A 13,915-nucleotide genomic window follows, 5' to 3' on the forward strand; every position below is an offset into this window, starting at 1 on the left:
ACTGAAAGCAGTGTTTTCCCCTGAGTTCCTATAGTTTGATGCTGCAGAAAATTATGTAATGTGTGCAACAACAAAGAATGTATATTAAAGGTCTGCCTAGTCCTTGTGTCTTTAATGTAGTTTACACCATCTTAACGGAGCCAGAAAAATGGAAATCAATGTATTTAATTTCAAAGAGAATGTGTGAGTGACTATTATTAAACACAAATCATGTCTGAAGGGAGTGAGGCTTACACGTACAACTTGGGCTTCACCACCACATAGCCCCTAGCTTTATAAGTCAGGGCCCGCCAATTCAAGATGTTGCCATTGTAACAGGAGGAGCACATATTCTTTAAGGGGACCACATGATCCCACAAGGACACATCCCAGATCTTCCCAACAAAGGATTGTTTTGCATCAAAACGTCCCCCAAAGGAATGCTGCTCTTGTCCCAGGATGATGCTTGCCTCTGCTCCCAAAGAGTACCCTTTCCTCAAACGCTTCTTCCCCACGGACTTCCCATTCACACGGAGTTCAGCAATCCCAGAAGCAGACTTCCAGCTGACACAGAGATGGATTGAGGCATAAGGGAACAGGGAGACCTTGAAAGTGACCCCGGTGTTCCCAATGTACAGCTTGTACTCTCCTACTTTGTTGACAAAGAGAAGCAGCTCATTGTCTGTAGACCTAGTGCTGTAGGAGAAGAGGCTGTAAGAGCGGGAGAGGTCTGTGGAGGCTTTCAGGCACAGAGTGAAACTTTTCAGCGGCTTCTTCACCCTGGGGATCAGGGACACATGGGCTTTGTTTGATTCTTTAGGGAAAATAAACACCTTCCCTCTCAAATCTGTGGAGAAAAAAAAAAAAAAAACAATGTGGCAAAAATTCTATCAATTCTTTTGTTTGATTTGCTCTCACTATGGATCATGGGCAGCTTCCTGATAGAGTATATACAGTGTTTACAAGGTGCTTGTAAGTGCATTATCTCAGTGATAGTATAAGCAAAATGTTAGTGTTAAAAGGCAGGTTTTGCTACAGTTGTCCTGATAGAAAGAGGAATTAAAGATGTCCTATATCAACTCCCACTCTCATCTTCTTTGTAGGTTTCATCTGGGTAGAGCAGCAAACACCAGTGTAGAAAATGAAACACAGGGTACTTCCCTGGTGGTCCAGTGGTTAAGACTCTGCGCTTCCAGTGTAGGGGGCATGGGTTCCATCCGCAGTTGGGAAACTAAGATCCCACATGCTGCGTGGTGCAGCCAAAGAGAAAAAAATGAAAAAAAAAAAAAAAAGAAAAGAAAATGAAACACAGATGACTCATGGAGTATAATGGTTAAAGTACGTAGCACCCCATATTCTCCCATTGCTGATCATATTCTGAGATGTCAGTGATCTAAATATCACCGTATGTGTGGTTTGTGACCTTGTCAGTATACAAACCTGAAGCAAAATAGCGTGGTTAGCCAGAGAGTGGTGTTTTGAATAACTTATAACTGATAGTGATATGATAGAAAAGTGGGTGTCTCAAACTTGAGAAGCTGGGGTTGGGCTTATTAGGTACAATAGAAAGGGAGAAAAAAAGAGTGCCAGGACATTAAAGCTTTTTTACTGCTATAAAACCTAACTTCTTTGTAGCACTTATGCATCACAAAGTAAATTTTTCCCTTTAGTGTGATGTCATCCTTATACCCATTTCATAGACAAAGAAACTGAGGGTCAGAGTTCAGCAACTTCACAAAGGCAATTCAGTTAGTTTGGGAGAAACTGGTTCTCTACTTAAAGTTCAAGATTCTTCTAAAATTTCATATTTCCTCTCACGTGACCCAGACTAAAGGATTGAGAAGGATCAGAGAATGAACACCCTAATAACTGTAATAACCTCTTTTTCTAATAAAAATTGCACATCCCTTCTTGTTCTCTCAGGTGAGAGGTAATGGTGTTCCCAAGTAGTAAACAAAGCCAGCTGTCCTTTCTCTAGCCCTGGGGCTTCCTTCTGCCAGGCATGTCCTTACTCATCAGCATCTGTAGTGGTTTTAAGAATATGTCTGAAATAATTCTCCTCTCCTTGATTGTAGGCTAACTTGCTGCTAATGAATAGAATACAGCAGAACTGAGGTAAGTGACAGAAGATGAGATTTTGAAAAGACTGTGCTTTTTTTTTTTTTTAGTTGCTTCCAAGTTTTATTTCTTTCTTAAAAAAAATTTTAATTTAGTTTTTATTTTATATTGGAGTATAGTTGATTTACAATGTTGTGTTGGTTTCAGGTGTACAGCTAAGTGATTCAGTTATACATATACATATATCCATTCTTTTTCAGATTCTTTTCCCATATAGGTTATAACACAATATTGAATAGATTTCCCTGTGCTATGCAGTAGGTCCTTGTTGGTTATCCATTTTATATAGAGTAGTGTGTACATGTTAATCCCAAACTCCTAATTTATCCCTCCCACCAGTGTTTCCCCTTTAGTAGCTGTAAGGTTTTTTTTCTATGTCTGTGAGTCTGCTTCTGTTTTGTGAATAAGTTCATTTGTATCCATTTTTTTTTAGTTTCCACATATAAATGTTATCATATATTTGTCTTTGTCTGAGAAAGGTCCATCCATGTTGCTGCAAATGGTATTATTTCATTATTTTTAATGGTTGAGTAATATTCCATTGTATATACATACCACATCATCTTTATCCATTCATCTGTCAATGGACATTTAGGCTGCTTCCATGTCTTGGTTATTGTAAACAGTGCTACAATGAACACTGGGGTACATGTATCTTTTCGAATTATAGTTTTCTCTGGATATATCCAGGAATGGGATTGCTAGATCATATGGTAGTTCTATTTTTAGTTTTTTAAGAAAGACTGTGCTTTTGGGCTGGGCCCTTTCTCTCTGTTAGATCACTCACTGTTGGAGAAGCCAGCTGCCATGTCATAGGCTGCTTGATAGAAAGGTCCATATGGCAAGGAACTAAGGGAAGCCTCCAGCCAACAGCCTGTGAAGAACAGAGGCCCTCAACCCAACAGCCTGTAAGAGCTGAATCCTGATGATAACCATGTGAATGAGCTTGGAAGCAGATCCTCCCCAAGTCGAGCCTTCAGATGAGAGGACAGCTCTGGTTGACTGACTGCAAACTTATGAGAGACCTTCAGTCAGAATCATCCTGCCGAGCTGTTCCCTGATTCCTGACCCACAGAAAGTATGAGATAATAAATGTTTGTTGTTTTAAGCTGCTAAATTTTAAGGTGATTTGTAATACTGCAATAGATAACTTATAACATCCTTCATTCACATCTTCCTCAAACAGCAACCCCAGTAGTAACAAAATGTGCTGTACTCCAGTTCCCCTGGGACTTGGAGAAAACTTTATCCCAGCAAGGCTCAGGACCTACCTTTCTGTGTCATACCCTCTGAGAGAAAGGTGAGAAGCAGGACACCCAGAAGAAGCTTCTCCATCCTGTGCTCCTTGGATCTTCAAGAGTAGTGGGAGGAACAGCAGTGGTCCTACCAATGGAGAGATGCTCACTGTCTGACTTCTTATATTGTGCTTTTAGGCACAGCCTTTGTTCCAGCAACAGAAGGCAAAGCTATAAATTGTAAATATTAACTGAACCAGGATAGGATTTGGAAACAGATTTGTTTACTTTCTGGTCTATTGCTTCAGTTGTAGGGTCTTTCCTTTCTTTTTTAAGTGTTCTATTTCCTGCTGAACTGTCCTGTTCATGTCTCCCCACAAGAAAAAGAGACTCTATGTCCTCCTAAAGGGACATTTAATTACCTAATATATGTAAGGAAATTGTGGCAGTCTGTTGTTAGTTCTGTCAGATGGGCATCCTCGTGGAGCTGCTGGAGGAACCATTTACCCCCTGTGTTTAGGGGCTGGGGTATCACAGTGGAGAAACTGACATTTACTGATTCAGGTGGCTGTGAACTTTAAGATAGTGGAGATCTAGCTCTTGTGGTCTTGATGATGAAGTTGCCAGGTTGTCTGTAAGGAAGCTTCTAGATGCTGGGTGTTAAGATGATGCCCTTCACTTGGAATCTGGACATCAGCTAGGAAATAAGCTCAAAGAAGGTGTCTGTGAAGGTGGATAGACTGAACCCATTTTGAGAGGGCACAGAATAGTGCTTAGATACTGGGAACAAGCCAGATATGTTATGACCTAAATCTGTGATTTACAAACCTGACTACATCTAAACATTTTATCCTGGTGTTTCTCTGTCTCTAATAAAATTTTCTTTGTAAGTTGCTGTATCAATTTCTCCTTTATTATTCATTACACATTATAAGATTTTAAAATTTGAGAACATATGGGTCATGTATGTTTTCTCCCACAGTTTAATCTCCAGCACTTATCACTGTGATTCATTTATAAAAGCCCTAATACTACTTATGGAATGAACTAATCTAGGTGTTTCCAGGTTGATGAGAAGAACTAAAGGAAATTATCAAAGGCTCTCGGTTGCAAACAACAAAAGCCACTGTATTAGTTGTGGCAGTTTATTTCTACTTAATGAAGCTGTGCAACAAACCACCTCAAAACTCAGTTTTTAAAACAAAAAACATTTATTTAGTTCATGAGTCTGTGGGTTGATGGTTTGGGCTTAGTGATTCTTTCAGTCTTAGCTGGGTGATTAACAGCAAGTCACCTAGTTGGACAGTAATATTATATGAGTCAGAAATGGTACAATGAGAATTAAAGCATTTTAAAATTTTTGTCTTATTTGTATAATTTTAGGTTGGTTTAAATCAATCTTGATTTCTCCCTCTCTCCTTTAATTCTAAACTATATGCACATCAACATATCAAGAATTCCCTAAGGAATTTTTAAAATTATTTTTCATGGTATATGTTTATACAATATAAAATAAATTATTTTCCATAAAATATGTTACTTTAGGTCAATATATTACAATTAAAGGTTACATTGTAAGTTAATTTTATTAAAGCCTTTAATAATATTCATGATACATATCTAAAAAGACAAATTTGACCTATCCACATTTAATGTGCTTCATATTATTGAATTAACTTTATGAAAGCAAGAACACAATTTATGGACAGATTCAAATTGACATTTTGTCAATCCCACATTTCATTTGAGGATAAAACTAAATGCATTAAAATGAAGTTTGAAAAAAAATGAAGTTTGAAATTTACTACTTTTTGCTACATCAGAAATATACAAAAATTTTTTTGATGATTTTGATTTGTGTTTCTGATGTTTAGAGCCTAAACACACACACACACAATTTAAAAATATAAAACTATTATGGGACTTCCCTGGTTGTCCAGTGGTTATGAATCCACCTTCCAATACAGGGGACGTGGGTTCTGGTTGGGGAACTAAGATCCCACATGTTGTGTGGCACAGCCAAAAAAAATAAATAAAAATATTAATGCTAGATTCCAAGTACAGTACTCCCTCAGCATCTATGGGGGATCCCCCCCCCCCATATTAGAATTCATGAATGCTTGATTTCCTTATATAAAATGGTACAGTATTTGCATATTATTGACACACAACCTCCTGTATACTTTAAATCATCTCTAGATTACCTATAATACTTAATGCAATGTAAATTCTATGTAAATAGTTGTTGGTGCATGGCAAATTCAAGGTTTGCTTTTTGGAACTTCCTGGAATTATTTTCTAAATATTTCTGAACAGCAGTTGGTTAAATCTGTGGATATAGGACCCATAGATATGAAAGGCCAACTGTGTTTACCTTACAAGGACTTAATTAAGTGCTAAAGATATCTTGATGTGCTATAGATTATAAGATTAGGATCTTTTTGTCAATCAATACGGATAAATTTTGAAATACATATGTAAATTTAAAATAATACCATATGTTTATAATTACATATGTATAAACATGCAAAGGAAACATACACACATTCTCAGTGTGGTTACCTCTGAGGAAGGAGGAAGTAAGGAAGTGGAAAGAATGTGGGGACTTTCTGATTGTATCCATAAATATTACCTTAAAAAAAAAAGACAGGAAACAATTATGACAAATATGGTGTGGCAAAAATATGGTATATATGGTATTTGATATACAATTTTGTAACTTTACTCTGTTATAAATTTAAATTTTCACAACTGTTATTTTTTTTTATTTTTAAAGATAAATATCAGGTATTTCATATACAAGACGAAAAGACAACCCTCAGAATGGGAGAAAATATTTGCAAATGAAGCCACTGACAAAGGATAAATCTCCAAAATATACCAGCAGCTCATGCAGCTCAATATCAAAAAAACAAACAACCCAATCCAAAAATGGGCAGAAGACCTAAATAGACATTTCTACAAAGAAGATATACAGATTGCCAGCAAACACATGAAAAGATGCTTAACATCATTAATCATTACCTTACACCGGTCAGAATGGTCATCATCAAAAAATCTACAAACAATAAATGCTAGAGAGGGTGTGGAGAAAAGGGATCCCTCTTGCACTGTTGGTGAGAATGTAAATTGATAGAGCCACTATGGGGAACAGTATGGAGGTTCCTTAAAAAACTAAAAATAGAACTACCATATGACCCAGCAATCTCACTACTGGGCATATACCCTGAAGAAACCATAATTCAAAAACAGTCATTTACCACAATGTTCATCGCAGCACTATTTACAGTAGACAGGATATGGAAGAAACCTAAATGTCCATCAACAGATGAATGGCTAAAGAAAATGTGGCACATATATACAATGGAATATTACTCAGCCATAAAAAGAAACGAAATTGAGTTATTTGTAATGAGGTTGATGGACCTAGAGTCTGTCATACTGAGTGAAGTTAAGTCAGAAAGAGAAAAACAAATACTGTATGCTAACACATATATATGGAATCTAAAAAAAAAAAAAATGATTCTGATGAACTTAGGGGCAGGACAGGAATAAAGACACAGAGGTAGAGAATGGACTTGAAGACACAGGGAGGGGGAAGGGTAAGCTGGGAAGCAGTGAGAGAGTAGCATTGACTTATATACATTACCAAATGTAAAATAGATAGCTAGTGGGAAGCAGCTGCATAGCACAGGGAGATCAGTTTGGTGCTCTGTGACCACCTAGAGGGGTGGAATAAGGAGGGTGGGAGGGAGATGCAAGAGGGAGGGGATATTGGGATATATGTATACATATAGCTGATTCACCTTGTTATATAGCAGAAACTAACACAACACTGTAAAGCAATTATACTCCAATAAAGATGTTAAAAAAAAAAAAAGGAAGATGTGGTACATATACACAATGGAATATTACTCAGCCATCAAAAAGAACAAAATAATGCCACTTGCAGCAACATGTATAGACCCAGAGACCGTCATACTGAGTGAAGTAAGCCAGACACAGAAAGACAAGTATCACTTGATATCGCTTATATGTGGAATCTAAAAAAAAAAAGAGTACAAATGAACTTATTTACAAAACAGAAATAGAGTCACAAATGTAGAAAGCAAACTCATGGTTACCAGGAGATAAGGGAGGAGGGATAAATTGGGAGATTGGGATTGACATATACACACTGCTATATATAAAATAGATAACCAATAAGAACCTGCTGTACAGCACAAGGAACTCTGCTCAACACTCTGCAATGGCCCACATGAGAAAAGAATCTAAAAAAAAAAAAAAAAGAGTGGACACATTCATATGCATATGTAAAACTGATTCACTCCGCTGTACACCTGAAACCAACACAACATTGTAAATCAACTATACTTCAATAAAAATTAAAAAAAGAGAAAAGTAATAGTACCCAGCAATCACCAGGGCTGGGAACAGAGCCTGATCCCACCAGCCAGAATGGAAAACCTTAGAATTTAACACCGTATTTATTTATCATCAGCCACATTCAACTCTATGTGGAAAATTCTCTGACTTTGAGGGTGTACTGTCCAGGCACCAGGTATGAGAGATAAAGGGATATATAGAGTTCTACCACCTTTGTTCATTACCCTCAATAAATCATCCTTTTAAAAAATTTCCCTGGAATTGAGTTGGTGGAACCAAACAAGTAAGTTAGGGAAAAAAATACCTCATAAGATCTTTAATTCCTCTATCACATATAAATGAAATACATATATTTGTAAGTCTTCTGTAAACTCCAAAATACAATAAGCTCTATATGGAGATAGAACATATGGGAAACGTGAGTCATGAAGTTGGTAGGGTAATTTTTATCTTCTCTCTGGTTGACATTGTTTCTTGTCCTGATTCTAGAGAAATCCTACACACCAAGTTCACCTGTCACTAAAGCCTCTGTTGCTCTGCAGCACCCAGACCAAGACAATGCGCTCTTCCTATATCCAGATAAAACTGAGGAGTACGGCTTACCAATTGGGCATAGAGAGGGCATTGTCAAGCCACTCAAAGACCCTCTTGCCTCAGTCCATTTGTGCCAACTGAAATCAATCTCTGCCACAGTAGAACTCCTGGGTAGAAGAGGAACCCCAAGTGAGAAAGAGATGCTCAACTGGACAGAAGGAAAAGATCACCCTGGGGCAAGAGCAGGATTCTTTTAGGGGAAAATTTGAAAATCTTTTAGGGGCAGTTCTTTAATGGCGACATTTGAGATTAGTCCTATAGGATTACATGCTCTTCTCAAAGGAGATAATATACCATCTATTGTGATGACATTGTCACAAACTGGCAGGTTCTGAGGTTGTCTTTTTATTCATATAACTTTTTATTTTAACACAATTTCAGACTTACAAATAGTTGCAGGAATAGTAAAAAAATTTCCATATACTTTAAACAATTTATTGTGGTAAAATATGCATAATATAAAATTTACCATTTTATCCACTTTTAAGTATATACTGGTAATATTAAGTGCATTCACAATGTTGTGTAATTGTCACCACTGTGCATTTCCAGAACTTTTTCATGATTCCAAACAGAAACCCTGTACCCATCAAACAATAATTCTCAATTTCTCCCTCCCCCAGTCCCTGGTAGCCTCTATCTACTTTCTATCTCTATAAATTTACCTATCCTAGGTACCTCACATAAGTGGAATCATATAATATTTGTCCTTTTGTATCAGACTTATTTCACTTAGCACAATATTTATGTTGTATCCATATTGCAGCATGTATCAGAATTTCATTTCTTTTTACAGAAGAATAATATTCCTTTGTATGCACATACAACATTTTGATTATCCATTTATCGTTGATGGACATTTGGGTTGTTTCCACCTTTTGGCTGTTGTGAATATGCTGTGAACATTGATGTACAAGTATCTGAGTCCCTGTTTTCATTTTTCTAGGTATATACCTAGGAGTGGAATTTCTGGATTATACAATAATTCTATGTTTAATTTTTTTGAGGAGCCACCAGACTGTTTTCCACGGTTGCTTCACCATTTTACACTTCCACCAACAATAAACAAGGGTTCCAATTTCTCCACATCCTCATCAACACTCGTTATTTTTCATTGTTTAAAAAAATACATATTAGCCATCCTAATGGATATGAAATGGTACTTCATTGTGGGTTTACTTTACATTTTTCTAATGGCTAGCTAGTGATGTTGATTATCTTTTCAGGTGTTTATATTGGCTATTTGTTTATCTTCTTTGGAGAAATGTCTATTCAAATCCTTCGCCCATTTTCAAAAAATATATATATATACATACATATATACATACATACATACATAAACACACATATACACATTCTGGATAGCAATACCCTATCAGATATATGCTATGCAAATATTTTCTCTCATTATGTGGGTTGTCTTTTCACTCTTGATATTTTCCTTTGATACACAAAAGTTTTAAATTTTGATCAAGTCCAATTTGTCTATTTTCTCTTTTGTTGCCTGTGCTTCTCTCATGCATATCCAAGAAGTCATTGCCAAATCCAATGTGACAAAGATTTTTCCTATGTCTTCTAAGAGTTTTATAGTTTTAGCTCTTACACTTAGGTCCTTGATTTATTTTGATTTACATTTTGCATATGGTATAAAGTAAGGATCTAACGTCATTCTTCTGCATGTGGATATACAGTTTTCCCAACATCATTTGCTGAAGACTGTCCTTTCCTCATTGAATCATTTTGTCACCCTTGTTGAAAATCAATTAACCATATATGCAAGGGTTTATTTCTGAGATCTCTATGCTATTCTATTGGTCTATATATTGGTCCTTATGCCCCATATACTTTTCACTTGGATTTCCTAAATGTTAATATTTTACCATGTTTGACTTTATAGCCCCCACTTCATTCTCTCTCTCTCTCTCTCTCCCCTCCCCCTTTCTCTTTCTCATACATACACACACATACACAAACATGTGTGTGCACACATATATATGTTTATATAATTTTTATCTACGTCTTTTTTTAAACTGCTGAGAATCATTTGCAGACATGATGCTCCTTTATCCATGAATACTTTAGTGTGTATTTTCTAAAAGCAGGGATATTCTCTTATATTATGCATTCTCAATAGGGGTGATGTCACCCTCAAGGGGGCAAACATTGATTCTATGGGCCAAAAAAATAACCCCAAAAAACAGATACTACATATGACCTGTAGCTTTCCAAAGCTCAGCCCTATTCAACAAAATCTTATTTCTTAGTATTTAATTTCTCTTATTAGGGAGAAATTAATTTAATTTAAATATCACTTAATCTAATTTTTCTCCTGGGGGGAGTACAACAATGAAAAAATAAGGTTGAGAAACATTATACTGTATAATCACACACATCGAAATCAGGAAATTAAAATTGATACAATACTCTATTGATTTGATTTGTTTTGTTTTTACATTTCACTAGTTATTCTACTAATATCTCACAAGGCAAAAGAAAATCCCAGATCACCCATCGTATGTCATTGCCATGTCTCTTTAGTCTCTTTCATTCAGAACAATTCTTCAGTCTTTCCTTGTATTTAGTGACTTTGACATTTTGAAGAGGATAGGTCAGTTGTTTCGTAGAATGCCCCTTATCTTAGATTTATCTGGTGTGTTCCTATGATCAGATTCAGGTTGTGCCCTTTTGTCAGGAACACCGCACAAGTGATGTTGTGCTCTTCACAGTGCCCTTTTCAGTCCTTTCCCTCTCTGAGTGAAGCACTATTCCAAGCACTGGAAATACAGCAGAGAACAAGGTAAGGTTTCTGCCCTCGTGGTGCTGATGTCCTAGGGAGGAGTTTGCAAAGCACTGAGAAAGGTTGTCCACAGGAAAAAAGACTTAGGGGTAACACTAAGGACTAGCCTTGTTCTTTACAGCCCCATTTGATTGGACAAAGTCTATTAGAAAACAGATTTAATCCCAATGTAAAAATCTCTCTCTGTCTCTGTCTCTTTGTCTCTGTCTCTGTCTCTCTCTCTCTCTGAGTACTGCAGATGAAGTGGGTTTCTCAGGAAGGTGCTGAGTTTCTTGTTACTCAAAGGACATTATTATGTAATGGTTAGCATTTGACCTCTGCCATGAAAAATCCCTTTTTTGGGGAATTGACCTGCTTTCTGTGCTCTTGGAAAAATAAAAACTCTCTCAGCCTTAATATTCTTATCTGTAAATTGGAGAATAAAAATAGTACATACCTCAAAGAGTTATTGTAAAGATTAAACGCAGTAATGCATGAAAAGCTTTTAGCTCAATGCCTAGCATTTACTAAGAGCTTAATAATTATTGATTATCATTACAATTTTTAAGAAAAAGACTATTTGCTTAAGTTATTATTTTTCAAGAAGATTGTTTACCAAACAATTCTTTTAAAAGCAAGGCCAGCATGGGAGGAAGCTTACACTAATATTATTAAGTTGTATCTCAACTATGCTAATATTTAATTTTTATTTTTAATTAATAAGCATCAAGGTTGCATACATAGTAGTTTTCTATAAGTACAATAGGGCATCTGGGTGCCCTGGGTCAGGCCGGCTTGGGGGATGGTTTCTTTCCATTACAGTTAAGTTTATACCTGGCTGAGTTCTAGATGAACTGGGAAGAACTTATAGCATTAAGGTTCTGTTTAGGCTCAGAGGTGGATTTACTAAGAAGTTAATGAAACTTAAGCTTCTCCTTCATTTGCACAGATCTCTTATAAGAAACCGTCTTTTCTCATTCAAATAAACATTCATTTTCATGTACTCAGAACCTGAACCGCGCCCCTCCCGCCCACCCCCCACCTCGTTAGATGCCTGTACAGAGAACTGAGGTCAAGTTCTGGCCATCTGTTTTATTCGACTGGAAAAAAATCCTGGTTTTAGGATCTCATCTCAGACTCTTCTCAGAATTTCATTGTGTGGCATATAGCAAACAAAACACAATGGGCATTAAAAAACGTCATTTAAGGCTATTTCTTTCTTCAGAGGCTTGTCCCTTCTCTCTGGAGCAGAGGGTCTTTTCCATAGAAAAATGCCCTTTTTAGGCCACTTTGTGTCACAATGTTGAGCTCCCATTTTCTCTTCCTTCCTGGACACCCCAGGTCATTGTTTGGAGAAGGACAAGTAATCAGAGATTTGAAGCTGCTGTACATAGAAACGACTTGATTTTTGGTGGCCTCTGTAAACAAAGAATAGGGGAAAAGGTGTAGAGAGAGGCTCAGAAATGTGGCATACATGATGACTGTAGAGAAATACGGTACAATGAGAGATTGTAATGAGTGAAGACTGTCAAAGAATTTTAAGAAGACTTATCAGATATTAACACTGAAACAGTTTGCAGTGTGATGCTACAATGGAAACTTTCTCCATCCCCTCCTTCTATTAGTTCTGCTACACAAACAAGTATCTATCTGGCTGACTGCTACTTTGTGGCAAGTTAGAGAAATGGGCTGGATTCCTCTCCTGTGTTGGTATGGGATCAAGAGAAGACAATAGCCACAGGAGGTAAGGGCAAGAGAGAGCAAATGGAATCAAGAAACCAGAATTTGAAACAAGCCTAAAAATAAAAATCCTGGTGAATTTGCAGAAATTATAAGGACGTTTTGGATTTCCCATCAGACTGAATGGAAGGTGTGAATCCATTTCAAGCAAGTATTTGTGTATGTCAAAGGACAGGGTGACCCTGACTGACATCTGGGATGACTATGTGAACCAGCAACATTTGACAAGAGGAATATGTTTAGTGAATATTGAGATTACCTTCCCTGGGGTGATGAGGGGAACCAGTGACCATTACAGGGAGGGGAAGTTTGTGATCCTTAATCCATGTGTACCTCCGATTGGTTTTCCTGTTGGGAAAGAGAGAATTAGGCCTACAGTATGGAGAAACAGCACGAGCCATGGAAAGAATACCATACAAAAAGCTGAGGTGACTTTGGGCCAAGTGCCAGCTCTTCATCTAATTCTGTAAGACTCTGAGCAAGCGGTTTACTTTTTAATTTCTTTACACACCAATTATTCAAATCACTCTCTCTCAAATGCTAGGCAGCCTCTTAGGACTGACCTCTTCCATTTTTCTTTCTTATAGGACACCCTTTTTTTTTTCTTCCCCCTAAACAACTCTCCTTGATTAAACTCAATATGTGTGTCTCCTCTGTCCAGACAGAGTACTCATTCTTTAGGGTCTTCCTGATTCTTCATCCTAATTATGTCCTAATCAGTGATGCCTATTGCCACCAATTCCCATTGGCAGAGAAGCATGTCAAACTATAGAGATAACTACTTCTCTCAAATATTCAGAAACTCCTACCTAATTTTTTTGTTTCAAATGAGTTCTTTGGCTTTGGCAGACAGGAGTGGGGGGTGCAGTTGGTAAGGATCAGGAACTATTCAAAATCAAATTGGTGTAGGTTGGCAAACATACTGTCATTGGCTTCCCATCTGTTAGAACAAAATTTATAGGAATTGCTGATTAAACAAACATTTTCACATTCAGGTTTGCAGTTAAAAGATGAAGCGGCTCCAATTGCCTGAGGCGGCTGGTTTTATTTTAGTGGGAGTTTCCTTCTGTTTGTTTATACTGATAAC

The 13,915-nt window shown here is 37.0% G+C and overlaps 1 protein-coding gene and 1 pseudogene across 2 annotated transcripts in view; both read right to left on the minus strand.

Moving 5' to 3' along the window:
• The window catches only part of LOC309643660 (olfactory receptor 10J1-like), a 460,112-nt pseudogene that overhangs the window by 95,941 nt on the left and 350,256 nt on the right, over positions 1-13,915 (minus strand). The window lies entirely within an intron of this gene.
• Positions 218-8,171, minus strand: LOC309644478 (mucosal pentraxin-like). Its single transcript, XM_082428220.1, has 2 exons — positions 3,369-8,171; positions 218-826 (listed from the first exon to the last, which is right to left on the minus strand). Exons 1-2 carry the CDS (start codon positions 3,430-3,432, stop codon positions 231-233), a joined length of 660 nt encoding a protein of 219 aa, XP_082284346.1. The 5' UTR covers positions 3,433-8,171; the 3' UTR covers positions 218-230.

This window comes from Balaenoptera physalus, assembly GCF_965194825.1.
Source record: "Balaenoptera physalus genome assembly, chromosome: 1".
Taxonomy (NCBI): Eukaryota; Metazoa; Chordata; class Mammalia; order Artiodactyla; family Balaenopteridae; genus Balaenoptera; species Balaenoptera physalus.